Source organism: Neoarius graeffei, chromosome 12 (genome assembly GCF_027579695.1).
Source record: "Neoarius graeffei isolate fNeoGra1 chromosome 12, fNeoGra1.pri, whole genome shotgun sequence".
NCBI lineage: Eukaryota > Metazoa > Chordata > Actinopteri > Siluriformes > Ariidae > Neoarius > Neoarius graeffei.
The window spans coordinates 38,632,863-38,659,814 of NC_083580.1; the positions used below are offsets into that span (position 1 = coordinate 38,632,863).

General features: G+C 42.4%; 1 protein-coding gene across 7 annotated transcripts in view; it reads left to right on the forward strand.

Moving 5' to 3' along the window:
• LOC132895349 (prolyl 4-hydroxylase subunit alpha-2-like) overlaps nucleotides 1–26,459 on the forward strand; it is a 422,856-nt gene extending 396,397 nt beyond the window's left edge. For all 7 annotated transcript variants that reach the window (XM_060935865.1, XM_060935866.1, XM_060935869.1 and 4 more), the window contains 3 exons: nucleotides 4,437–4,505; nucleotides 6,131–6,227; nucleotides 25,243–26,459. In XM_060935865.1, coding sequence (XP_060791848.1) covers nucleotides 4,437–4,505; nucleotides 6,131–6,227; nucleotides 25,243–25,313 — 237 coding nt within the window. In that variant the 3' untranslated portion in view covers nucleotides 25,314–26,459. The remainder of the gene's footprint in view (nucleotides 1–4,436; nucleotides 4,506–6,130; nucleotides 6,228–25,242) is intronic.
• Nucleotides 26,460–26,952: the final 493 nt, after the last annotated feature.

Sequence of the window (26,952 nt, forward strand, 5' to 3'; positions counted from 1 at the left end):
TTTGGTTTCATCTGACCATATGACATTCTCCCAATCCTCTTCTGGATCATCCAAATGCTCTCTAGCAAACTTCAGACGGGCCTGGACATGTACTGGCTTAAGCAGGGGGATGCATCTGGCACTGCAGGATTTGAGTCCCTGGCGGCGTAGTGTGTTACTGATGGTAGCCTTTGTTACTTTGGTCCCAGCTCTCTGCAGGTCATTCACTAGGTCCCCCCGTGTGGTTCTGGGATTTTTGCTCACCATTCTTGTGATCATTTTGACCCCACGGGGTGAGATCTTGCATGGAGCCCCAGATCGAGGGAAATTATCAGTGGTCTTGTATGTCTTCCATTTTCTAATAATTGCTCCCACAGTTGATTTCTTCACACCAAGCTGCTTACCTACTGCAGATTCAGTCTTCCCAGCCTGGTGCAGGTCTACAATTTTGTTTCTGGTGTCCTTTGACAGCTCTTTGGTCTTGGCCATAGTGGAGTTTGGAGTGTGACTGTTTGAGGTTGTGGACAGGTGTCTTTTATACTGACAATGAGTTCAAACAGGTGCCATTAATACAGGTAACGAGTGGAGGACAGAGGAGCCTCTTAAAGAAGTTGTTACAGGTCTGTGAGAGCCAGAAATCTTGCTTGTTTGTAGGTGACCAAATACCGTATTTTTCGGACTATAAGTCGCACTTTTTTTCATGGTTCGGCTGGCCATGCGACTTATACTCCGGTGCGACGTATATATGTTTTTTGTTTTTTTTCCACCGCGGAATAACTGGAGCTGATGCTGAGTCTGACGACAACCACGCAGAAGAAGAGGAAACGGCGCTTCGTCTGCCACTGGAGTTGGCAGAGTTGTTCAGAAGCGACACCAAGGATGAGGAATTCAATAGATTTGCTGATTTGGAGTGAAATCGTCAGCTTGATAAACTTGATTGACCTGTGTTTTATTATTAATGATAGGCCTATAGTTATTTAAATAAGTTATGTAATGATTTTAGGCAGTGCTTAATTTGTGAAGTGGGAGGTCCCAGAACGCAGGAGGTGGGTGGGTCCGGCGACTCAAAAAAAAAAAAAAGGCAGGGGGTGGTTTACTATAACTTTACGCACACGCGCTTATTGTATGTGTAAAAAAAAAATAATATCAGACATTATGATCTTAGAAAACGCTTTAGTGACGAACAGTTACAGACAGTAATATGTCGTGATATTATGTTATAAAATATTATTTTTTATTAGGCTATATATTAAATTATATATTAAATTTATCTTCTAAAATAAGACTGTACTCATCACAACCGGTTTATTTCACCACTGGAGATCAGATCACACAAAACATGAGTTAAATGACTCATTTTAAGGATTTAAGTAGGGTGTTTAAAACCAGTGCCAGCGGGACTTTGTGGCTCAGGTGGGTAAGGCACCATACTATAAATCCGGGGACCTGGGTTCGATTCCGACCTGCGGTCATTTTCCAAGCCCTCCCTGTTTTTCTCCTGCTCATGAAAAGCAGTGCCAGCAAACATAAGTGCAATCAATTCAAGTAATAGTTAAGAAATAAAGGGTTTACAAAACAAGTTGGAGAATTCATTTTAAAAATTTTAGTAAGCTTTCTTGTTTTTTTGCCATTTTTTCCACAGCGCAAGCTAACGGCTACAAAAAAACCGGTGTTCTATTGAGCGGAAGTATACACCCCATGTTCCTCCCTCTTCCGCATAGATTTTGTGGATGTCATAGGAGAGAAATCAACAACAGATATCAAAATCAAAACCGAACACTAAACAAATTTTTATTTACTTATTTAATTTATTCCCTTTGTGATGGTCACGGAGGTGATCTGATCCATTTAAATAGCTGCCAGAACACCGTATGAAATGAAAATAGCTGCCGGATCCGACAACGGAGGTTACGGATCTTGTTCCGTCATGTTCCGGCTCAAATTAAGTCCTGATTTTAGGCCTATAGGCTATTGAATAACTTGATGTTACGGTACATATTCAGCCAGTTTTTCTCTGAGCTATTATAAATGATTTTGTTTTGCATTTTTAAAAATAACTCTCCTTCCAAGATGAACTTTATGCTTCGTCTCTGATGTTATGGTGTTAATGGTCTGAATAACGTTTAATGTTTTTATCTGATATGACGTTAACTGGCAGGCGCACTTTCTGCCTGTTTTTTTCTCTGAGCGGTTGTTGTTGTTTTTTTCACTAGACAGTTGTTTTTACTACCGTACCTGTCTTTGGAGATGATATACCTATAGCCTACTTGACCTCTGATTTGATGAAATAAAATTCGACAAAAATGAAGAATGACACTCCTCGATGATGACTACAGCTTTAATAACAAAGATGAAAGAGCCATGGGGCGATAATAAGCCCTACCGGTAAAAATATTCTAAAAGCAAACTGATTAATGCATCAGTAATAGGCTACTAATATTAGTTATAATAATAATATAGGCTATTAGTAATAACGATAGTGATAGTATTAAAGATAGTAGTAGATATTTAAAATAATCAGACTAGGCTACTAAGGGCAAAGGGCGCATTATCACTGCTCAGCTGTTCGTTTATTAAATAAACAATGCAGTCGCGCAGTAACCACGCGCCGCTTATCAGATCACAGATTCTATGGATAGAATAACCCTTCAAAAAAGTGCGACTTGTAGTCCGGTGCGACGTATATATGTTTTTTTCGTCTTCATAATGCATTTTTTGGCTGATGCGACTTAAACTCCGGAGCGACATTATAGTCCGGAAAATACGGTACTTATTTTACCGAGGAATTTACCAATTAATTCATTAAAAATCCTACAATGTGATTTCCTGGATTCTTTCCCCTCATTCTGTCTCTCATAGTTGAAGTATACCTATGATGAAAATTACAGGCCTCTCTCATCTTTTTAAGTGGGAGAACTTGCACAATTGGTGGCTGACTAAATACTTTTTTGCCCCACTGTACATATGTGAGTGGCAAAAGTATGTGAACCTCTAGGATTAGCAGTTAATTTGAAGGTGAAATTAGAGTCAGATGTTTTCAATCAATGGGATGACAATCAGGTGAGAATGGACACCCTGTTTTATTTAAAGAACAGGGATCTATCAAAGTCTGATCTTCACAACACATGTTTGTGGAAGTGTATCATAGCACGAACAAAAGAGATTTCTGAGGACTTCAGAAAAAGTGTTGTTGTTGCTCATCAGGCTGGAAAAGGTTACAAAACCATCTCTAAAGAGTTTGGACTCCACCAATCCACAGTCAGACAGATTGTGTACAAATGGAGGAAATTCAAGACCATTGTTACCCTCCCCAGGAGTGGTCGACCAACAAAGATGACTCCAAGAGCAAGGCATGTAATAGTTGGCGAGGTCACAAAGGACCCCAGAGTAACTTCTAAGCAACTGAAGGCCTCTCTCACGTTGGCTAATGTTCATGAGTCCACCATCAGGAGAACACTGAATAACAATGGTGTGCATGGCAGGGTTGCAAGGAGAAAGCCACTACTCTCCAAAAAGAACATTGCTGCTCATCTGAAGTTTGCTAAAGATCATGTGGACAAACCAGAAGGCTATTGGAAAAATGTTTTGTGGACGGATGAGACCAAAATGGAACTTTTTGGTTTAAATGAGAAGCATTATGCTTGGATAAAGGAAAACTGTGCGTTCCAGCCTAAGAACCTTATCCCATCTGTGAAACATGGTGGTGGTAGTATCATGGTTTGGGCCTGTTTTGCTGCATCGGGGCCAGTATGGCTTGCCATCATTGATGGAACAATGAATTCTGAATTATACCAGCGAATTCTAAAGGAAAATGTCAGGACATCTGTCCATGAACTGAATCTCAAGAGAAGGTGGGTCATGCAGCAAGACAACAATCCTAAGCACACAAGTCGTTCTACCAAAGTATGGTTAAAGAAGAATAAAGTTAATGTTTTGGAATGGTCAAGTCAAAGTCCTGACCTTAATCCAGTCGAAATGTTTTGGAAGGACCTGAAGTGAACAGTTCACATGAGGAAACCCACCAACATCCCAGAGTTGAAGCTGTTCTGTACGGAGGAATGGGCTAAAATTCCTCCAAGCTGGTGTACAGGACTGATCGACAGTTACCGGAAATGTTTAGTTGCTGCACAAGGGAGTCACACCAGATACTGAAAGCAAAGGTTCACATCCTTTTTCCACTCACAGATATGTAATATTGGGTCATTTTCCTCAAGAAATAAATGACCAAGTATAAAATTTTTGCCTCATATGTTTAACTGGTTCTCTTTGCCTACTTTTAGGACTTGGGTGAAAATCTGATTATGTTTTAGGTCATATTTATGCAGAAATATAGAAAATTCTAAAGGGTTCAAAAACTTTCAAGCACACACACACACACACACACACACACACACACACACACACACACACACACACACTTTCCCTTTTTTAAAAAAATATATTTAAATTGTTTGCAGATGAGTGATGTGGAAGCTGGTGGTGCCACTGTGTTTCCAGATTTTGGTGCTGCTATCTGGCCAAGAAAAGTAAGATTCTTTTACCATCATCCACAACATTCTAACGACTTGTTTCACAATCAGAGTATCTGTCACAGTCATGCCCACTGCTTTAAGTTAGAAAGAAGATACCTTTCTAGATGCTTGTAAAGTAGTTTATCTATAACATAAACACTTATGTCAGTGTGCTAGTCAGCAACCACAAATTAACTGTATTTTGAATTTTAAAACAATTTTGCAGTACATAGGAGGCACAGACAGTGGATATGTTTTTGCATACTTAAGGTAATCTGGCAGGAGACTAAAAAAGAAAATGTTGGCATGAAAAGAAAAGACATGGAACACTGTTTACTTGAAAAATATTAGAAGGATCTGCATGAATCAAAACATACAAGTTCATCGGTTAAGTACGGTGAAGGTTGTATCATGGCTTGGGCTTGCATTGCTGCTTCTGCAACAGGCACACTAATCTTCATTGATGATGTAATTCATGATAAAAGAAGAATGCAACAGTTTGGTGATGTCAGTGGGTCACTGGCTTGATCCAGTTATTTCATGTAAGGGATATGCAACCAAATATTAGTCTTAAAGTAAATAATATTTATCTGTTCCAATGCTTTTGTTCACCAAAAATCTGGGTAGCCTGTCACCAGAACCGCCAGGTGCTAAGTTGTTTACACAGATTTTACTCACAGAGTACTTTATCATACTATTACTGGGTAGGGCCCCCTTTTGCTCTCAAAAAAGCCTCAATTTTTGTAGCATGGATTCCACAAAATGTTGGCAACATATCTTTGAGATTCTGGTTAATGTAAACATGATTGCATCAAGCAATTCACTTTACCCTTTCATGCTCCCATTTTACCAAATTCCAAAGGTGTTATATTGGATTCATATCTGGTGACTGGGAAGGCCTCATGTCATGTTCATGAAATGAGTTGGCGACAAATTCTGACCCTACCATCTGTGTGCCTCAACAGAAGTTGAGATTATCAGACCAGATTACATTTTTCCACTCTTCAGCTAGATACTTCACCCACAGGACAAATTTTCTCAGTATCCTCTTTTCAGATTTAGCTAAATACGTTGATATCGTTTGTTAATTTAATATGTGGACTGAAATCATGTGGGAAAAATCCCATATATATATATACTGTATATATATACATACACTTTTTTTTTTTTAATTGATCACTGTTATGAGGCAAGATGGGTAACATTTTTGACCCTGTGACTCTAGTAGTAGTGAACATGACGCAAAGCTTAGTGGCTGTAGGAATTTGTGCTCATTGAACACGAGTACAAGATTTTGGGCAGTGATGTTTGGCAAGAAGGCCTGATGTAAGATTGGTGTTCCAACTCTTCATGAAGGTGTTCAGTGGATATGTGATCAGGGTACTGTTCAGGCCACTCCAGTTCTTCCACACTAACTTTTGGCAAACCACATAATATTTATGCATTTTATGTGTCCACAGGGGCATTGTCAAAATTGAACAGGTTTGGACTATAGTGTATGAAGACAGTTGTGCAAAGTTTCCAACTTTGTGGCAACTGTTTGGGGATGGCCTACATATGGGTATTATGATTGGGTGGCCATATATTGTATGTGTCCATGTTGTATAGTGTCAAGAGTGTTTTCTTTCCTCTGCTTCTAGGGTACTGCAGTGTTCTGGTACAATCTCTTCAGGAGTGGAGAGGGAGATTACCGAACAAGACATGCAGCCTGCCCTGTTTTAGTTGGTAGTAAATGGGGTGAGTAAGGGAGACAACAGGGGTTTAAGCCTCAAGCTTCCATACAATACAATTTTGATTCATAAGGTAATGATTCAGTATTCAATGATACCATTGAATCTGATATAATACAATTAGTATCCTCTGATGAGTATGTGATGTACATTGTCCAGTATCTGGACTAGGATTACCATTAATTTGTGAGTGATGAAGAAGAGAAGGACTATTTTAAAAGCATCAGTTTCAGTGAATTATTTACATATCAGTTTAAACATATAAATGATTTTTACACATCTGAGTGTAAAGATCTTTTAAACGCACATGATTTAGCAAACATAGTACTGCTTTTCTACCAGATGCCGTTTGTATAGTGTATGTAGTTCGTTGCACTGTTATCTATACAGCTCTGACTTCTTACTTCTGAGATTTCCCCCTTCCATTACCAAGAAGTCCTTAAGTCCCCACAGATGTGCACAGCAGAGAAATACAAGTGACCATTCTAATAATAATCAGTAATTATTAAATAACAATAATAATCAGGTAATAATTTGACAACACTAATAAACAGGTAATAATTTATACCATTTACCATGTGTATATATATATATATATATACACCATATACCATATTATATATACCATATACCATGATTGTTGCAATAATTAAGTTCAACTGCCTGTTAAATCAATGCATAACCATATTAGTTGACCAGTAATTAAAAAAAAGTAGTAGATTATTTGTCTTTCACATAGTTAAAGCAAATACTGCTTTAGGATATTGCTATTTTTAGGTTATTTAATTTGTGCAGGCACTAAACCGCACTTCAGTGAACACCCAAACACAAGCTAAAATTTATGTTACCAGCTTTAGTGCTTTTTTAGGCAACAATATCAATCATGAAAGTAAATAAATTGGTGCAATAAATCTGCAGCATAACTGGTGTATCCTGTTAACCTATTTATGGATATATCAGTTTTTAAAATGAGCTGGCAGCTCAGGTGAAATCGTTGATTAACACAGTGCAGCACTTGAACTCCTTGAAGTTTAAGGATAATAAAATCCTAGCTTAATGATAGATGGAGCCTGAGATCTATATGACAGTTTCAGGGAGGTTTTAATGCCATGTTCAACTCTAGCCTCAGGAGCATCTAAAAATGAGACTTTTGAGCTGGCATGAGTCACCAATCTGACTGCAAACTAACTGAGTGGGACCTCATGCACAACTCTCCACTTCAGTTGAATTGAGTACATCAAGTGTGAAACATCTGACTAAATATTCAGACTAAGAAATTCTTTACCATCTGCTTTGCTGTTTTTTTTCTTTCCATCACCCAACTAGTCGACATCCCCACAGTCAATTTAGCCATGAACAAAGTTCTTGTTACAGTATTTTAACTATCACAGTATATTGGAGTTGAAATTATATAATGAATAGACCTCAATGTGCAGACTTTTTTTTTACTTTAATTTAAGGGTGCAGAGAATTGTCATATTTTAGATTCTTCAAAGTATCCACCATTTACCTTGATAACAGCTTTACACATTATTGGCATCATCTCAACCAGCTTCATGAAGTAGTCAGTTAATTAGTAGAACTTCTTGCTTTTTTTATCATGTTTGAGACCATCATGCAGGAAATAGCCCTATGCAACAACTATAGTAATCCATATTATGTCAAGAACCACTCAACTAAGTAAAGAGAAACAACAGTCTATTATTACTTTAAGGCATGAAGTTTCTTTTAATTAATAAAAATGAAGAAAAAATTTGAATTTTGCATGGTGCATTGATTAGCACTTGTTGCCTCACAGCAAGAAGGTTCCAGGTTCGAACCTCTCAGCCAACAGGGGCCTTTCTATGTGGGTTTTCTCCAAGTGCTCCGGTTTCCCCGACATTTCAAAAACATGCAGATTAGGTAAAAATACCCAGCCACTGTGGTTGCACAAGCGACTGCATACTTAGTGCCTGTCCCAAGCCCAGGAGGATTGCGTCAAGAAGGACATCTGGTGTAAAAACTATGCCAAATCAAATATGCGGAACATATCTGCTGTGGTGACCCCTAAAGGGAGCAGCTGAAAGAAGAAAGAAAAAACACTAAATTAGAAGGTGTGGCCAAACTTTTGACTGGTACTGTATACAGAAAAGCATTCCACAAAAGCCCTTTCTAGCCTGCGAGCCCCCAAACAAAACAAATGGCTTGAAAAGTCTCTTGTGCCCCAACTGTACACAGTCCCTATGTCCCCAAAGTTTGACACAGACATTAAAAACAACAAAGGTAAAATTTCCCAAGGAAGAGAAGGAAAACAAATCCCGCACTGCGCTGGGTAGCAGACGATGAGGCATGGTGGCCTAATAACGGGCTCCGCCTTTATACTGGTCCATGCCACAGTGTGTTTTGTCCATGTCCCAAAAAACTGTATGTATGAAGCAAGTGGAAACAATGCCCCAGGAGAAACACATATCAAAACAAAAGTATATAAATAACTGCAAATTCACACAGACGTGCTGTATAACATTGTAGGCAGACTAAGGTGACCCTTACACAATTATCTCATCTCTTTGCCCTGCCATAATTGTACTTGGTGACTTTACTGTCCATGTGAAAACTAAATGCTCCTACACATCTCAATCTTCAAGTTCATCTCAATGTTAGAATGTTTTAACTTGATACACCATGTTGACTTTTCAACTTACACTCATGGTCATGTTCTATTGGTTTGAATGACATCTCTGTCTCTGGTATCTCTGATCGTAAGCTTATCAAATGTACCTTTCACATTACTACTCCTCCTCATTTGGAGAAAATCTTTGTCTCCTATCATGATATTAGGTCTGTCAATTCCAGTGTGTTTGCTGCTTCTCTTCAGTCCTCATCCCTGCCTGACTTATATAAACTCTTCTTCCCTAACAGTATGGTTTCCCTTTATAATGACTATCTCTTGATTGCTTAATGATCTAGCCCCCTTTAAAGAATAGGCTTCTCCCAGCTACCTTGCCCTTGGTTCACCCCTGAGCTCAGAGTAATGAAGGCCACTAGATGGCGTATTGGGTGCCTTTATAAGAAAATCGGCCTTACTGTCCACTCACAACTATACACTGAGCATATGCACAAGTATACGGATGCCCTAAATGCTGCTTGCTCCAACTACTAGTCCATCATAAATGGTGTTAAATCTAGGCTAAGAACACTCTTCACATCTGTTAACAAACTCCTCCAATTTGCTGTACTAGTGTGCCATAATACAACTGAGCAGTGTCAGGCTTTTGTACATTCTTTTGAAAACAAAATTAACCACCATTTTGCTTCTACTTTTCAATCGTTCTCTCCTATAAGTTTCCTACTCTGGTCACAAAACTCACTTGTTTCACACCTTTTGACTCTCTTTCTGTAACTGAAATCATCATTAAATCTAATCCTTCCTCCTTTCAGCTTGACCCTTCCCCCACCCCTCTTCCTAAAGGCCTCTGCATGCTCTTGCGACAAGGCTTTCGCAGATAGCTTTTTGCAGACAGTTGTAATTTATCGTTGAGCGGGGAGTAATAGGCGTGCGCGATGTTATTCACCGCCACAACGCAAGGGGGCGTGAAGTCGCGAAATCGCTAGGAGTAGTTGGTGGGTGTGGTTAGTGGAGTGTTTATCCTCTGGTTACTTATAATGACTAGAACTGGAGTCGTATAGATGTACGTACTTCCTCACTTCCTCGATCAACCGCTCTTCGTGCTGCTCCATCTTCGCTCGTGTTTTTAAAAATGGCGGTCGTGAAAACAAACCAAACCGGGAAAGTAGGGAAGCAGAAGTGCGTGTACAGCGGATGTAGAGTGGACCAATCAGAGCCCTCTTGTCTGCGACGCTGTCTGCGAGGCTTCTGCGGTGGTCACAATTTTTGGGAGGTGCGCGCAGAGCGTCTGCGAAGGTGGGGGGGCTACGCAGACGCTATCGGCGACGCTATCTGCGAGGACTGGGTTGTCAGCATAAATTGGCCTTAAGGCTTGTTCATCTATTCCAATTACCATAGTAATTAATACATGTTTCTCTTCTGGCTCTGTCCCTACTACCACTACCCTTTAAGAAACCCAACTTGGATCTGTAACTCTCTCACAGTTTAGGGAATGAGGAAATGGGAGACAGGCTTGACAACTCAAGATGCATTTTATTTATTTGTTTTTTAGTTCAAAATTCACTTTTCAGTGACTGTTCTCTGTACTTTAAGCACACAGACACATCCACACAATACTCCTTCTCTCTCTAGTTACTGGCTTCCCTGAAAGAACATTACCCGTAGATGACACAAGTAAATAGCCAGCAATCTCAAATAGCTGAAACTCATCACGTTACCTGCCAGTTCCACCTGACTCCTCGCCACTTACAGCTGATGCTCAACCATGCCCCTGCTATTACATTCCTCCATCTCCTGACTCAGGCCAGGGAGCCCTCTGGCCTGCAGCTGACTCCCCCCCCCAGCAGAACACACAATCCATCACTCCCATCTGTTCCCCCAGCTTGTGGATCACCTCAAACTTAATGGGCTGAAGAGCTAGATACCATCAAGTGATTTGCATGTTGGCAATCCTTCATGCAGTGGAGCCACCAAACCAGGGCATTGTTGGAACAGAGAATGAAAGCGTGTCCTGGCAGGTAACATCAGAGAGTAAGGACCACCCATTAGATGCCTGGCCAATACAAGTGGGCTATGAGTCCGTTCAGTGTTTTATCTCAGCCTAAATGCCCCGCCATGGGATTATGATGAGCTGCATGGAATAAAAGTTCCCTATGGCTCTTCAGGAACAGCAATTGGGTCATTTCCTCTCCTGTTTGAGTGTCCTGTGTCACTCAATATACCCTATCTTTAATAACAGACAAATACAGTTAGGAGAGTGCAACATTAGACTGGAGGTTTTGACAATCAGTTGCTCTCACCTGGTCAAAAGCATGCCTCAGAGTTTCATCTTGTGACTGTTCTGAAAGGAAATCCTTGTAGAGGAGCAGAGCGCTCCCCACCCTCCATGTCCCCTTGATGCAGACAGCCCTGGGACCACCTACCCAGATAATGTTGCACCAGAATTCCCCTGAGGTACGCTACAACATGACCCATTCACGTTAACAAATGCTTTATTAACATTTTAAACCCCAGCAAATTTGTCCCCAAGATTAATGGATGTGTGAGGCAAGGACTAACTGCTGTCATCACACTGTGCTTTTCACCCCTGAACTGGATTGTGACAGGCACCAGTGGATACTTGTGAACATTCCCTGTGCACACACCTCACCTTAATCCATTGAGCATCTCCCAGTGCTGCACATTGACAAAGGCTTTGATGAACTGTGGTCTGATTACACCCTGAGTCCACCAAGGCCTTATGTGTACCCTCTTGAATATTCACTGCCACTCAGTATGCTCCTGCTCGATCAGGGGAAGCCCAAGGCATGTCAGGAATGCAGATCAGAATCCCCAGATCCGTATGGGGATGCTGATCCCAGAAATACCCAGCTTACCCATTGTGCCTGTAGACAGGCTTTCTCCCAGTCGTTTTGAGCACAGTTCCACCTGTGGAGAGAAGGAATTAACAGCAGCATTTGCACAGAAGTACAAGGGGGTGAGGGAGAATGGGGAGTGCACTAATGTAACATGGGTTTGGGGAGTGAGCTTGGGGGAATTGGCACTTATTTCCATGGTGCCGGGGGAGGCAAAGAGAGAGAGAGAAGGGGCAAGTGTTCCTGCTCCTGGAAACACCCCCAGATAGTCCTACACCAGCTGGACTGGCTCCTCCAGCAATGCTGCACTGTACTCAGAATGACATTCTTCTTGGCAGTCAAACAGCAAACTGCTCCAGTGCCACTTAGTCGATGATGTCCTTGGCATCGCACTTTCCAGTCAGCAGCCACCGTCTGCAGGCATCACGGAGTTGTTGTGTGAAGGTGAATAGGTGGCCGATCTCACTATATGCCAGTGTGTAGAAGCGCTGGTGATGTTCTGGTGTGCAACCAGTCCACTGCAGAATAGTCTGTTTCAGGTCTGGATACTCCACTAGTTTTGTGGCTGAGAGCTGGTGGGCTGGGCTTCCCCAACAGGAGTGGCAATAGGCGGACCACCTACTGTGTGTTAGGACTTGGACTGTTTTGGCCTCTAGAGGCCGCTGTTATTTCCTTTTCGTGTCATGTTTATTTTGGCCTCTAGAGGCCGCCACTGTTCCTGTGTTTTGTGTTTTTGTTAATTGCCTGTTTGTCCTGATTATCTTCACCTGTGTCCTTAATTAGTTTGTGTATTTATACCCCTGAGTTCAGTCCTCTTGTCACGGAGTCTTTGTGCTGTTATGTTTATCTCCAGTTTCCTTTGTACTGTGTTTTGTGGATCTTCTGAGCTTTTGCATTTTTGCCTTTTTCTTTTTGAATTATACTCTTTGTTTTTGTTTTTTTTGTTTTGCCCTGGATTGTATATAGTGTACATAGTATAAATAAACCTTTTGTTACTTTTTCTACTTCCGCCTCACGCCTCTGCATTTGAGTCATTCCCCTGGTGGCCTAGTGGGGGTTTGCTGGATCATCACACCAACGAACCAGGTTCGAATCCCAGCAAAACCCTAACACTGTGAGGTTGGCCATGAGCACACTTCAGTGGCATACTCAAACAGCTCCACAAACACCTTTGAATCATCCTGCAGCCCCATCTTGAGTAGTTGCACATGGGGTTTGACAACAGTAACTGTGTGTGTGGCCGCTGGATTACCTAAATGCTGCTCCTGATCTGCACACAGTGTGATGAGAGCCTGATGTTAAGCTTGGTGGTTGCTGACAAGGGTCTGGTGGATCTCCGTGATTGATGTGGACTCCATGACAGCACTTTCTCCTCACTCCCAGGTTTCAGCACCAGTGTAACATACTTGCAGTTTAGAGAATGAGGAAATGGGAGACAGGCTCGACAACTCAAGGTGCAGGGTTTTTTTTTTTGGTTAATTCAAAGTTAACTTTTCAGTGACTTTATTGTTCTCTGCACTTTAAACACACAGACACAAACACATGGCACTCCATTGCTTCTCTTCATCTCTAGTTACTAGCTTCCCTGAAAGAACACAGAAGACATGTATGCAGTAAGTAAATTGCCAGTAATTAAACACAGGTGAAACTCATCATGTGCTACCTGCTGGTTCTACCTGACGCCTCGCTGCCCACAGCTGACCATGCCCCCATGGTCACAGGATCCAACATCTCTTTCCAGTTACAGACCTATCTCCATTCTTCTTTTTCTACCTAGAGTAATGGAAAGAGTGGTAACTACACAACTTCATTCCTTTCTCAATGATAACACACTCTACGAGCTTTTTCAATCTGAGTTCTATACACATCACAGCACTGAAACCGCTCTTCTGCACGTTGTTAATGATCTCCTCCAGTCTGCTGGAGTCGTTCACTCAACATCCTCCTCCTTGACTTTAATGCAGTCTTTTCTCTATTGGTATCACTGACATAGTCCTTCCTTGGTTCAGGTCACATCTTACAAACAGACAACACTATCACAATAGGTCCACACAAGTCCTATACCTCTCCTGTTATGTATGGGGTCCCTCAGGGATCAATTCTTGGATGACTTCTCTTTCTAATCTACATCATACCCCTTGGTCAGATTATTCATAGCCATGGCCTTAAATTTTAACTGCTATGCACATGATATTCAATTACATCTCAGTACATGCTCCCCCACAGACTCCCCTCCCAATTCACTAACCAATTGTTTCTCTGATTTAAAGCTTTGGATGCAGGAAAACTTTCTCAAGTTACACACAAATAAAGCTGAAGTTTTACTTGTTGGCCCCAAATCCCTGTTATATAAATCCTCCAAGTTTTCTGTTACTATTGATGGTATGCTTTTTAAGCCTGTTCCTGTTATCAGAAGTCGTGATGTACTATTCGACCCATCACTTAATTTTGATCAACATATAAAGTCCCTCACCAAAATTTCATTTATTGAGAACTCTGAAGCTAGAGCTTTCACCCACACCAAGCATTCTGCTCACATCACCACCATCCTCTCTCAGCAACACTGGCTACCGTTTCTGTCCCAGATTAAGTTCAAAATCTTGCTTCGTACTTTCAAAGCCCTGCATAGCCTTGCTCCACTGTAACTTAGTGTGCTTTTGACCCCTTACTCCCCTTCTTGCTCTCCTTGCTGTCCTACACACCAGACTTTCCACACTGTGAGGCAGGTCCTTCAGTGCCATGGCCCCCCAAACTCTGGAATTCCTGTCCTCAGTCTCTCCATGACTACTCTTTTTTTTTTCTTTACTTTCAAATCTCAATTAAAGACTTTCCAATTAAATAAATATTTCTCTTCCTACTTCACTGCTTAGTCTGCTTCATTTTATCCCCTTCCTCCTCTTTCCTCTGTGTAAAGTGACCTTGGGATTGTGAAAGGTGCTATATGAATATAACTCATTTTTATTATTATAAACACTGATGAGTTTCTCAACAAGATGGCATGCTGAGATGCTGCAAAGAGGCTCCATTTCTGGGTATCATGTTGCATACTCCACTACCACTTAAAATAATCTATCCTTAATAACCAAAAAACTACAGGTGGATTGTGACATCGAGGGTATGGTCGAGTGTCAGCTGTGAACAACGAGGAGTTAGGTTGAACCAGCAGGTAACATATCATGAGTTACACCTATGTCGAATTACTGGCTGTCTATTAATGTGTGTCTCTGCATCTTTCAGTAACAAGAGAAGGAGCTGCATTCCCCTGTGTGCACGTGCGCACGCATTCATATGCTCAGTTACCTTTTTACCTGTCCTCGTCATGCCTCGTGGCACATAGGGCCTTCACAGAGCTCCTCCACCTCTCCCTGTTGGCCGCTATGACCCACACCTCATCCCATGTACTCCAGCCCATCTCTCTTCTTTCCTGTTCCACAGTCCGTCTCCATGTTGTTTTTGGTCTTCCTTTTTTCCTTTTCCCTTCAGGCTATTGCCACATTACAAATCATTGTCTCGATCTTGCCTAAGAATATGACCAATCATCTTCCATCTGCAAAGTTTCACTTCTTCACTCAGTGGTTTCATGCTTGCTCTTTCTAGCAACTCATCCGTACCTATGTGATCTTGCCAATGGATGCAGAGGATCTTTCTCAAACATTTATTGTTAAACACATTCACTGCCCTATTGTTTCCTTTATCCATCTTCCATGTTTCACATTCATACAGCAATATGGGCAACACAAGCATCTTGTACAATTTTAGTTTTGTTTTTCTTGAGATGTTGTTAGAGCTCCAAATTCTCTTTAGTCTGACAAATACCCCCCTTGCTCTTGATAATCAGTTTTTCAAATCTTTCATTCCACCTCCTTCTTTACAAACTTTAGCTCCTAGATATGTAAAGTCTTCAACATCCTCAATATCCTGTCCATCAATTGTTATCTTTGCTTGATTCCTCGCATTTATTCTCAGCACTTTCGTCTTTTCCAGATTGATTTTAAGTCCCACCCATCTGGCTTCTTTGTCCAATGTCCTTGTTTTCTCTTGAATATGTTCTTTAGTAGCAGAGCGCAGGACAATGTTGTCAGCAAAATCCAAGTCATCAAGCTTTGATGTAAACTTCCACCTTATCCCATTCTCACCTTTACCAACAGTCCTTCTCAATACCCAGTCCATTACAATCAAGAACAAAAATCTTGACACATTGCAGCCTTGTTTAACTCCAGTCTTAATGTCAAACCACTAACTCGTTTCTCCCTGATCTTCTATAGTGCACTGAAAGTCTTTGTAAAACTATTTCACTATTCTTACAATCTTCTTGGGAATTCCATATTTCTGCATGATCCCCCACAAGCTTTCATGATGGACGGAATCAAAAGCCTTCTCAAAGTCTATAAAGTTCATATATAGAATTGTTTGCTGTTCTATGATATTCCGTAAGATGAAGATTTGATCTACTGTCTCTCTTCCTTTTCTATAATCTGCCTGTTCCTTTCTCAGTGTTTTATCCACTCCATTTCTTACTCTGTCAATCACAATTCTCCCCAAAATCTTCCCAATAGACAATAATGTAATGCCTCTATAATTCTTAGACTCTCTTAAATTTCTCTTTTGTGCCAACTTTACAATCAGTCCAGGCTTCTGGAATGGTCTCACATTTCCATATCTTTGACAGTAGCTTGTGTATTATGGGTTGACAACTCTGTGTTAGGGGCGGCACGGTGGTGTAGTGGTTAGTGCTGTTGCCTCACAGCAAGAAGGTCTGGGTTCGAGCCCCATGGCCGGCGAGGGCCTTTCTGTGTGGAGTTTGCATGTTCTCCCCGTGTCCGCGTGGGTTTCCTCCGGGTGCTCCGGTTTCCCCCACAGTCCAAAGACATGCAGGTTAGGTTAACTGGTGACTCTAAATTGACCGTAGGTGTGAATGTGAGTGTGAATGGTTGTCTGTGTCTATGTGTCAGCCCTGTGATGACCTGGCGACTTGTCCAGGGTGTACCCCGCCTTTCGCCCGTAGTCAGCTGGGATAGGCTCCAGCTTGCCTGCGACCCGGTAGAAGGATAAAGTGGCTAAAGATAATGAGATGAGAACTCTGTGTTAGCCTTTAGCATCTCATGCCCCTTTTCCACCAAAGCAGTTCCAGGGCTGGTTCGGGGCCAGTGCTTAGTTTGGAACCGGGTTTTCTGTTTCCACTGACAAAGAACTGGCTCTGGGGCCAGAAAAAACGGTTCCAGGCTAGCACCAACTCTCTGCTGGGCCAGAGGAAAGAACCGCTTACGGCAGCGGGGGGGCGGAGTTGTTAAGACCAACAACAATAACAAGACCGCGAAAGCTCGCCATTTTTAAGCGACGAGAAGCCGCAGCTGTACAAACGCGAAGTCATCCATTATTATTATTATTGTTGTTGCTGCTGCTGCTGCTTCCGTGTTGTTTTTGCTTCGATATTCGCGCCAAGGTTTATGCAAACGTAGCGACGTAACTGACGTATACAGCGACATAATGACGTATACAGTGACGTAACTGATGTATACAGCGACGTAATGACGTAGCTCCGCGAGCTATGGAAAAGCAAACTGGTTCTCAGCTGGCTCGGAAGTTGAACAAGTTGTGAACCAGCACCAGCACTGGTTCCGAACCAGCCCTGGAACTGATTTGGTAGAAAAGGGGTACCAGTGGTGGTGATGTCGATTCCCGGTGCTTTTCCAGCCTTTAGTTTCTTAATTGGCTCCTTTATCTCACTTATAGTTGGTTCATTGATATCTATTTCTTTGATTACTCCATCCAATTCTATCTCTTCCTTGCTGGCTATTGGGTTCATTGGTTGGTCTCTATTCAGCACCTCTCTAAAGTGCTCTCTCCATCTGGCCTGTACTTTGCTTTTTCCACTGAGAAGGTTTCCATCCTTGTCCAACACCTCTGTGCTCTGTCTGGGTTTTTCATTGCACAGTATCTTTGTTAATCCATAAAGTGTGTTTTCATATGGTGACTTCTTACAGCATTTTCTGCCTCACCTGCAATGTTCTCCATCCATTTCCTCTTATCTGCTCTTATACTCCTTTTTACTTCCCTGTTCTTCTTCGTATATTCTTCTCTAAGCTGACCCTTGATCCTTTCTGATTGAGTACTCAGCCCTCTTGTTGGTCTATGAGGCTCCATGACTCTTCACTGATTCATGGTTTCTTGTTTGAGGTCTACCCAGAACTGTTTCTGCTGCTTCTGTGTATGCTCTTCTCATTACCCGAAAGTCTCGTTCCACTTCATCTTCTCCCACTGATTGTCTTCCTCCTTCCTCTTCTAGTGCTTGGTACCTATTTCAAATGTGATGTTAAACATCTTCAACACTTCCTCCTTTTTTCAACTTAGATGTATCAAACTTAACTCTATTGTTTTTCCTTTCATTTGGTGGCTTCCTCAGACTCAACCTGACTTTTGTACATACAAGATGGTGGTCACTTCCAGTGTCTGCAGATCTGTAAACTCTTGTGTCCTTTACTAAATTCTGAAACCGTTTACCAATTAGCACATGATCAATCTGGAGAGACCCACGTTACTTTGTGAATAGCCTTATGTGGGAATAATGTTCCTGTTATTACGAGCTTGTTTGTGTCATACATCTCACAAAGTCTTTCTCCATTATCATTCTGGTCTCCTAGCCCATACTTACCCATAACTCTTTCATAATCCCAATTTTGATCTCCAACCTTGGCATTCATGTCTCCAGTGACAATTGACATATCATGCATATTCCTTTTATCTTGTAGCCTCATATAAAATTTATCATTTACTTGTTCCTCTGCATCTTCTGTGGGTGTGTAAATGTGTATGATTGTTAGCTTTATGTGTTTGGAATAGTATCTTGCTTGAATTACTCTCTTGCTTATTGGGATCCGTTCCATTAGGGCACCTGCTGCCTTTTTTGATATCAGTATGCCTACTCCTTCTCTATGGTTGTTATCATCTCTTCCAGCATAAATAAAGGTTGTTCCATCTGTCAATTGCACTTTCCCTGTCCAATGCGTCTCACTGATACCCATGATATCTATTCCTTTTCTGCTCATCTGTCTTGCTGCCTGGGTGATTTTACCATTTTTATACAGTGTTCGCACGTTCCAATTACCAGTCTTTAATGTATTCCTTGGGTGCACCAATGGCCTTATCGGCCTGGGGGCATCCTCCTGGCTTTGGCTCCCAGACGTCATCAAAACTCTCTCATGAGGTGGTGCCATGGCGTCCCCTTTAAATAGCAAATTTGCTCTGCTTCTGGTTTCTGTAATAAGGTGTTTTTACAGGAGCGGGTTATCAGCCCTCAGCCCAACCCGGAGGATTAGTGGATCACTCTTCATTGGGCCCCTACCCTTTGACCTGTCCGGCTTGGGTGACCTTACCGGGAGTACATGACTCCCTCCAGCATAGCTCTTGGGGTCACTGGGACACACAAACCACCCCACCACAATAAGGTGATGATCCCATGGGCTAGATTCATATGCTCGGTAGTCACTGAAAAAGTGAAAATAAATGCACCTGTTCTGAAGCCTACCTCCCAGTTCCTCTGTATCCCAACACAGGAAGTTGTTACATGGATCAACTGTATTTGCTGTCTATCAAATGTTCGCTGCATTAAAGTTCAACTTCAAATTTGAAGCTCACGCTACGTGTGTGTGAAATGCAGGCTCTGTCACTGTCTGTCTATCTGAATCATGGTAGTCCCCTGAAAGGACAAACAAAGCACACATTAATAAACTGGCTGTACACACAAGAATTCACTTTACCTAACGGTTCAACTGAGACTTGATGGTGCCCTGCCACCATAACTTCTTATTGAGAGTTAACAGCACCAGATTCAGATACCAGGTACACGTACAAATGCCACACTTGAAATCAACTATGGACCTTTTATGTACTTGTAAGTGAAATGAAGACATGAATAATACCCACCTGTCAATGGAACACCTTCTGGGAAGGTTCTGGATTCAAACCTCATGGCTGACTGGGGCCTTTCTGTGTAGAGTTTGAATGTTCTCCCCATGCCTGCATGGGCTTCCACCAAGCACTCTCTCACAGTCCAAAAACCTGCAGATTAGATTAACTGGCAACTCTGAATCGCCCATAGGTGTGAATGTGTGTGTTAATAGTTGTTCATGTCTGTGTTAGCCCTATAATAGATTAGTGACCTGCCCAGGGTGTAACTTGCCTCTCACCCAAAGTCAGCTGTTGATTGGCTCCAGCTTTCCCCCACAACCCTGACAGATAACCGGTAAAGATAATGGATGGGATGGATGTTAACGCCAATATATGGTAGTCGACAGCTAAAATAATAACTCTGTCAATGTTCAAGTATTAATGGGCCTGACTTATATAACAGATCATCCTCCCACCTGACATGCCACCAATACCTTCCCCTGAACATCAGGTAGATGTCAGCCCACCCAAGTGGAGTGAAGTGGTAACAACTGTACGTCGGTCAAGAGCTGCATCCTCCCCTGGACCCAACGGAGTCCCATACAGGCTTTACAAGAATGCTCCAGATGTTTTACGGTCCCTGTGGGGACTGATGAGGGTGGTGTGGCAGAAACAAGCAATACCAACAGCCTGGAGGAGGGCAGGGGGTGTCCTAATTGCAAAGGAAAAGGACTCTGCTGATGATAACCAGTTTCATCACATCAGTCTTTTGGACATTGAAGGGAAAGTTTTCTTCAGCATTTTGGCTCATAGGCTGACAGCCTACCTAGAGAAGAACCACTACATCGACACATCTGTTCAGAAGGCGGGGATCCCAGGCTTCTCTGGGTGTTTGGAGCATGCAAACATGATCTCACATCAAATCCAAGCTGCCAAAAAGGATGGAAGAGACCTCCATGCTGTGTTCCTGGACCTCGCCAGTGCCTTTGGCTCAGTCCCTCACAATCTCCTTTGGTCTGCTTTCAGTTACTTCAGTGTCCCAGAGCCTATCACAGCCCTAGTCAAATCCTATTTCCAGGACATACAGCTTTGCCTTACAACTTATGAATTTACTACAGCATGACAGTGTCTGGAAATTGGCATCATGGCAGGATGCACCATCTCCCCACTAGCTTTCACCATGGCCATGGAGGTCATCATCTGGGCCATTCAGTGGGTGGTAGGAGGCAGTGGCAGCTGCTGGTTTTTAAAACAGGGGAAGCCCACTTTACGCATTCATCGTAAAACCTGTAGGCCGGATATCAAAGCATAGAAAGGTGTGCCCCATTAGCATAGTGAACTAAACAACCCTACCTAGTGGCAGAAAGTATTTTTGCTTGTACATTTCATGTTATAGTCTGGCTTGCCAGGCTAGTGCCTCATATCCTTAATCAAAAATATCAAACATCCAAAAATCACTGGCTATTCAACGAAGAGCCTTGAACATCATACCCTGATATGCAACACAGAGTCTTTAACACAACACCCAGCTGTGCAACACATCCTTGAACATCTTCTGCAACACAGTCTGGAAATTCATAACCAGGTAGGCTATGCAACACACAGAACCTTGAATATCATACCCAGGTATAACCTATAACACAGAGCCCACCATTCTCTTAACATTACTGAACAATATACACACTTCAGATTCATTAACATGAACACTATTTATACACAAATTCTGCCCTCCGCTCCTTTTCCAGAAAATGGTCTGTGACCCTGTCATACCAGCTGGTTGTGCTTTCCAGAGACTTCACCAATTTCTGTTAGCAGCTAGCACTGCAGATCCCAATAAGGCTCAAGCTAGCCTACAACCAGATTGAACTACAAATGAAATAAATGAGTGAATTCACGAATGATCAAACTGATAGAATGGATGAAAGTTAACGGAGCACAACGAGTAATATTTACATTTATTTACAGAGTAATGTACAGAGACATCAATGAGAAGAAACATTTATATGAAAAGAAATTTGGACAGCACTTTGGCACACGACTGCACTTTCTCGACATCCGCTAGGGACTGACTGATCATACTTCCGTGTTCCTCGCCGAAGTACCGCCCTCCTCATGTCTTTCAAACACTACCTCCGATAATCCTTTATCAGCCCGGCTTCTTGTCCCTCCCACTGTCTCGTTTAGTCCCAGAGAAGCCCAGCTTTCCTGGAAGTGACGATTTTGTTGATTTTAACCAATAACAACTAGCCGAAATTGGCTGTTCAGAGCTGTCTCGTAGACTGCAACGGATACCCGGCTGCCAGTCAGTGTTGCCAGATACTGCTGACGTTTTCCATCCCAAAATATGTTCAAAACCCGCCAAAATGCACTTAAAACCACCCAATCTGGCAACACTGCTGCCAGTCCATAGAGCCCATTGAAATAAGAAAGGTTACAGCCTGGCAGCAAAGGTGATTCTCGTAGCGAACTGCAAGTTCGTCAGACATCACTCAAATAAGTTACAGGATAGTTATGAACATAAATACAATCTTGGGCATATATTATGTTATGCAAGTTATTGTTTTAATGAGAATTCAATGTCGTAGACGCCGCAGTTTGGGGAGAGAATTTTAGGGGAAGCTCGGCTTCCCTTGTTGTCTCTGAGAAATCGCCCCTGGTAGGAGGAGAGCAGCTCAAACCTGGTCTCTAACTCCCTCTTATCAGGGCATACATGGATGATATGACCATACTTACAACAACCAAGCCCTGCACTAGGCAACTACTGAGGAAGCTCCAAGAGAACACTGAGTGGGCTAGAATGAAAATAAATCCAAGCAAGTCCAGGAGCATATCAGTCATCAAAGGGAAGCTGTTCGAACAATGCTTTTACATTAGCAAGGAGCCCATACCAACAGTGGCAGAGAAATCTGTTAAGAGTTTTGGATGCTGGTAGGATGCGACTCTTAAAGATATAGACCAAGCAGACCAGATTAGGCAGGACACCATCAGTGGCCCGGAGAGCATTGACAGGACCTTCCTACTGGGCAGGTTGAAGCTCTGGTGCTTTCAGTTTGGTCTCCTCCCCCAGCTGATGTGGCCCTTGACCATCTACGAGATCCCACTCTCCAAGGTTGGAAAACTGGAGGCGCTGGTTAGTTCATTTGTGAAAAAAAAATGGCTTGGTCTCCCCAAGTGCATTGCCAGCACAGGCCTGTATGGGAAAGGTATTCTTGAACTTCCAGTGTCCAGTCTAACAGAGGAATACAAGTGCTCCAAAGTTAGGCTGGAAACGACACTGACAGAATCCCACGATCCATGCGTCACCTGAACAGCTCCCATTCTGGCAACTGGAAGAAAGTGGACCCCATCACTAGCTACACAGCAGGCAAAGTCATCCCTTAAGCATCAGAACGTCATTGGTCATGTGCAGCAAAGGAGAGGAGGCCTTGGCCTTGGAGAGAGCAATCTATCCTGGCACAAAGCAACACCATCACAGCACCGAGGTCTTGTAGTTGAGGAGGTATGCCACCATGAGCACGCAATGAGGTGTGCAAAAGCCACTTTTCAAGCAAAGCAGGGGCAGTGGATGCGATGGGAGGGGGTTGAGAAGAGAAAATTCTCTTGGAGGGATCTGTGGAATATGGAAGCACATCAAAACCAGCTTCGTCATATGAGCCACCTATGATGTCCTGCCATCTCCAATCAACCTCAACCAGTGGTACGGAGAAAAACCTACATGCCCCCTCTGTCAGTCTCTGGCCAACCTGAAGCACATCCTGGTGGGCTGCAAAACAAGCCTGAAACAAGGCCGTTACACCTGGTGACACAACCAGGTGCTGAAGTGCCTTGCATCAATGCTGGAGACCAGGCATTCATCCATCAATGCCCTACCTCCTCCTTCATCACCCTATCACTCATCTGCGATAGAATTTGCCAGTGCAGGAGCGAAGCATGACAAAGCCCATACATCCAAGCCACACATTAGCCAGCTAGGTAGGGCACAGACTTTAGCTATCGGCTATTGGTGGACTTGAACCAGCAGGTCTGCTTCCCAGCTGAGATCGCCACAACAAATCTCAGAGCAGACCTTGTGTTTTGGTCCTCCTCACTTCGCTCCATTTACATAACAGAGCTGACCGTGCCCTGGGAGGATGCTGTGGAGGAGGCATATAAGCGCAAAAGCTTAAAGTATGCCAAGCTGGCAGCTGATGCTGAGCAACGTGGCTGGAGGGCTAGGGTCTGCCCAGTTGAGGTCGGCTGCAGAGGTTTTGTTGGTAAGTCAACCACCAGGCTGCTTAAGGACCTGCAAGTCAGAAGTCAAGCCCAATGGTAAGCCATCAAAGCCCTTTCCAGTGCTGCTGAACAGGCCAGTCAGTGGCTCTGGATTAAGAGGAGAGACATCACCTGAGCCCCCAAATAACAGCCACTCCATTAGGGTGAATAGGCAGAGTTAAAGAAGAGCAGGGCACATCTGGGATGCCAGATGTCACTGATGAGCCCACTGGAGGTGTTGTGGGCCGATCATCGAAACACCTAAGAAGGAGGCTGCCCACCTGATGACCCCAATGAAGCTTTATTCCTCCACACTCCACCCAAATACCATTAGAGCACCCACCTATTATTTCCACAATACAAATGTAAAAAATCAAATTTTTTACATTACAATCTCAATTACATTAGATCTCTAATGCCCAACTGCATGAACTAACACGTACTCTACCAGTCCGGGACTTCTGCTACCTCCAACATATGCAGAATGGAAAATAGTGCATTTCAGAAGCAGATTCTTTTTGAAGGGCGGCACAGTGGTGTAGTGGTTAGCGCTGTCACCTCACAGCAAGAAGGTCCTCAGTTCGAGCCCAGCGGCTGACGAGGGCCTGTCTGTGTGGGTTTCTTCCAGGTGCTCCGGTTCCCCCCACAGTCCAAAGACATGCAGGTTAGGTTAATTGGTGGCTCTAAATTGACCGTAGGTGTGAATGTGAGCATGAATGGTTGTTTGTCTCTGTGTTAGTCCTGTGATCACCTGGCGACTTGTCCAGGATGTACCCCGCCTCTCGTCCATAGGCTCCAGCTTGCCTGCAACCCTGTACAGGATAAGTGGCTACAGATGATGGATGGATGGATGGATTCTGTTTGATAGAAGAACATCTAGGACAATATGGATTAGGATAGAATCCCTGCTGGGTATAGACACCCAACAGGCAAGGAGAACGATGATGAAGACATAGGACTTCATGCGACTGCCGGAGGAAAGATTTCCCAACCAACCCTGACAGAAGTGCCTTAAGGCTGGAAATGTGCCTAATGGCCCATTTTCAATGGGAAAAGATGGTGGTGATAATGGATCTTTACACTCCTCCTAGCCAGTCCCAATATAGAGAACATTTAACTATTTATATTTATTAATATCTCTTTAATAAATCTATATATGCTACATGGAATGTATACACTTTGTTGCCACAGCTTTGATACATTGTTTTTCTGAAAACTGTGCACCACACTACAACAGCTACTTTTACATTTAGTCACCTGTGATTTGTTTGAAATGAACAAAATACTCTAGCTATAATTATTATATTCAGCATATTTGTAGCTGCATTTATGAGGCTGATGTTACTCTAATGATCATAACAGACCTGGACTATGTTTTGCCAAAACTATTTAACAGCAACATGTCATTCTGTTCTGGTCAACAGTGTCTAACAAGTGGATCCATGAGAGAGGTCAGGAGTTCAGGAGACCTTGTGGCCTCACAGAAGTGGACTGATTCTGCCTGTTGAGAGTTAAATACTTCTTAAACACTTACACTCAGCTTCTCCTGTAGTGCCTGAACTGTGATTGATCACAAACACAACACAATTTAGCATCTTATACCATGATGTTGAATACATTTTGTCAGAAGTCAGTCAGATGTGGTAGCCATATTTTACACTGAAAAAAAATTGCGATCAGGAATAAATAGCCATAACTGCCAAGTTGGGAATGAAGGCTACATCAAGTACATCAACTTAAGGGATTTTGGGGTGGTGGTGTTTTTTTTTTTGTCTTTGTTTCTTTCTTCAACAATGCATGCTACTTTGCTTCATATAGTAACCGAGTTCTGGAGTTTCACATTTGTCCTTTTGGTTAAATGTGCTGAGTAGAATTGACACCACTGTGCCAAAATAGGGTCTCTGGAGAAGAGGCATTCCTTTAAAAATGTTTTAATCTGAAAAAGGCTTATAATAGCTCCATGAACTGTCTAAAAACTTCCCTGAATAATCTTGCTACTTTTTGGATGAACAGGTCATTCTTTGAAAGTTTTTGTCCTGGAATTTTTTAATCAAATTATAACATTGACACCTACTGTTAGGACTCATATGTGCATAATTATTAAAATATATACATCATTGCCTGTATTAAGAGGTTATTTTAATGTATTTTTTCACTAATAAGCAAGTTATATACAGTGCCTTGCATAAGTATTCACCCCTGTGCGCATGAGTGTCATGAATCAACACAGTCCATAATACTGAAGTAGAAATATCAATAAAGGATGCAACTGTGTATCAGTGTTCTTAAAACACCCACAATCCTATGCGTATGTACAAGTGGAGACCTTTTCAACGACACACGCCTGCCTAGCCTCTGAAGGACTCATCCCATCAAGGAAACATCCATGACTGAGAAATACCCATAGGCACACAAACTTTGAAGTATATGCTCTGTGTCATAATTACCAGTCTATGTCAAGTTTTGCCTTCTGCCTTATTGTTACATGTTTCTTTAAATCTCATTTCTGTTTTTGTCTTTGATTCTTGCATAGTTTATTTTGTTGTTTGACTGCCTGACCATTGCCTAATTCCTGAACATGATTTTGGCTGTCAATTTGGAGCTGAGTTCTAAGCTTTATTAAAAAAGCTTCCTTACCCTCCACTTGTGTCCATTCCTGACCATAGATAGCTGCAGTATATTCTCACTAGTGAAAACACAGTTAACAATACACCACTTTACACAGTGCCATGCTACAGGAGAAAAGGGAGGCATGAGCTGTTCTTCAGACTGTACAAGTATTAATGTTAGAACAACCTCAAATTCAGTGGATGTGCAGTGCTGAAGATAGTGTTTTGACTCGTTAAGCTGAATTACTGTTTTTTGATCAGTAATAATGGAGTTTAATTAAAATCCCAATTCCAAAAAAGTTGGAACAGGGACATGTTTGCCACTGTGCTGCAGAACCTCTACTTTTAATAACACACTGTAAACATTTGGGAACTGGGGAGACCAATTGCTGCTGTTCTGAAAGAGAAAATGTCCCATTTTTGCCTGATATACAATTTCAGTTGCTCAACAGTTTGGGGTATCCTTTATCACATTTTGCACTTCATAATGGACAAAATGTTTTAAATGGGAGACAGGTCTGGACT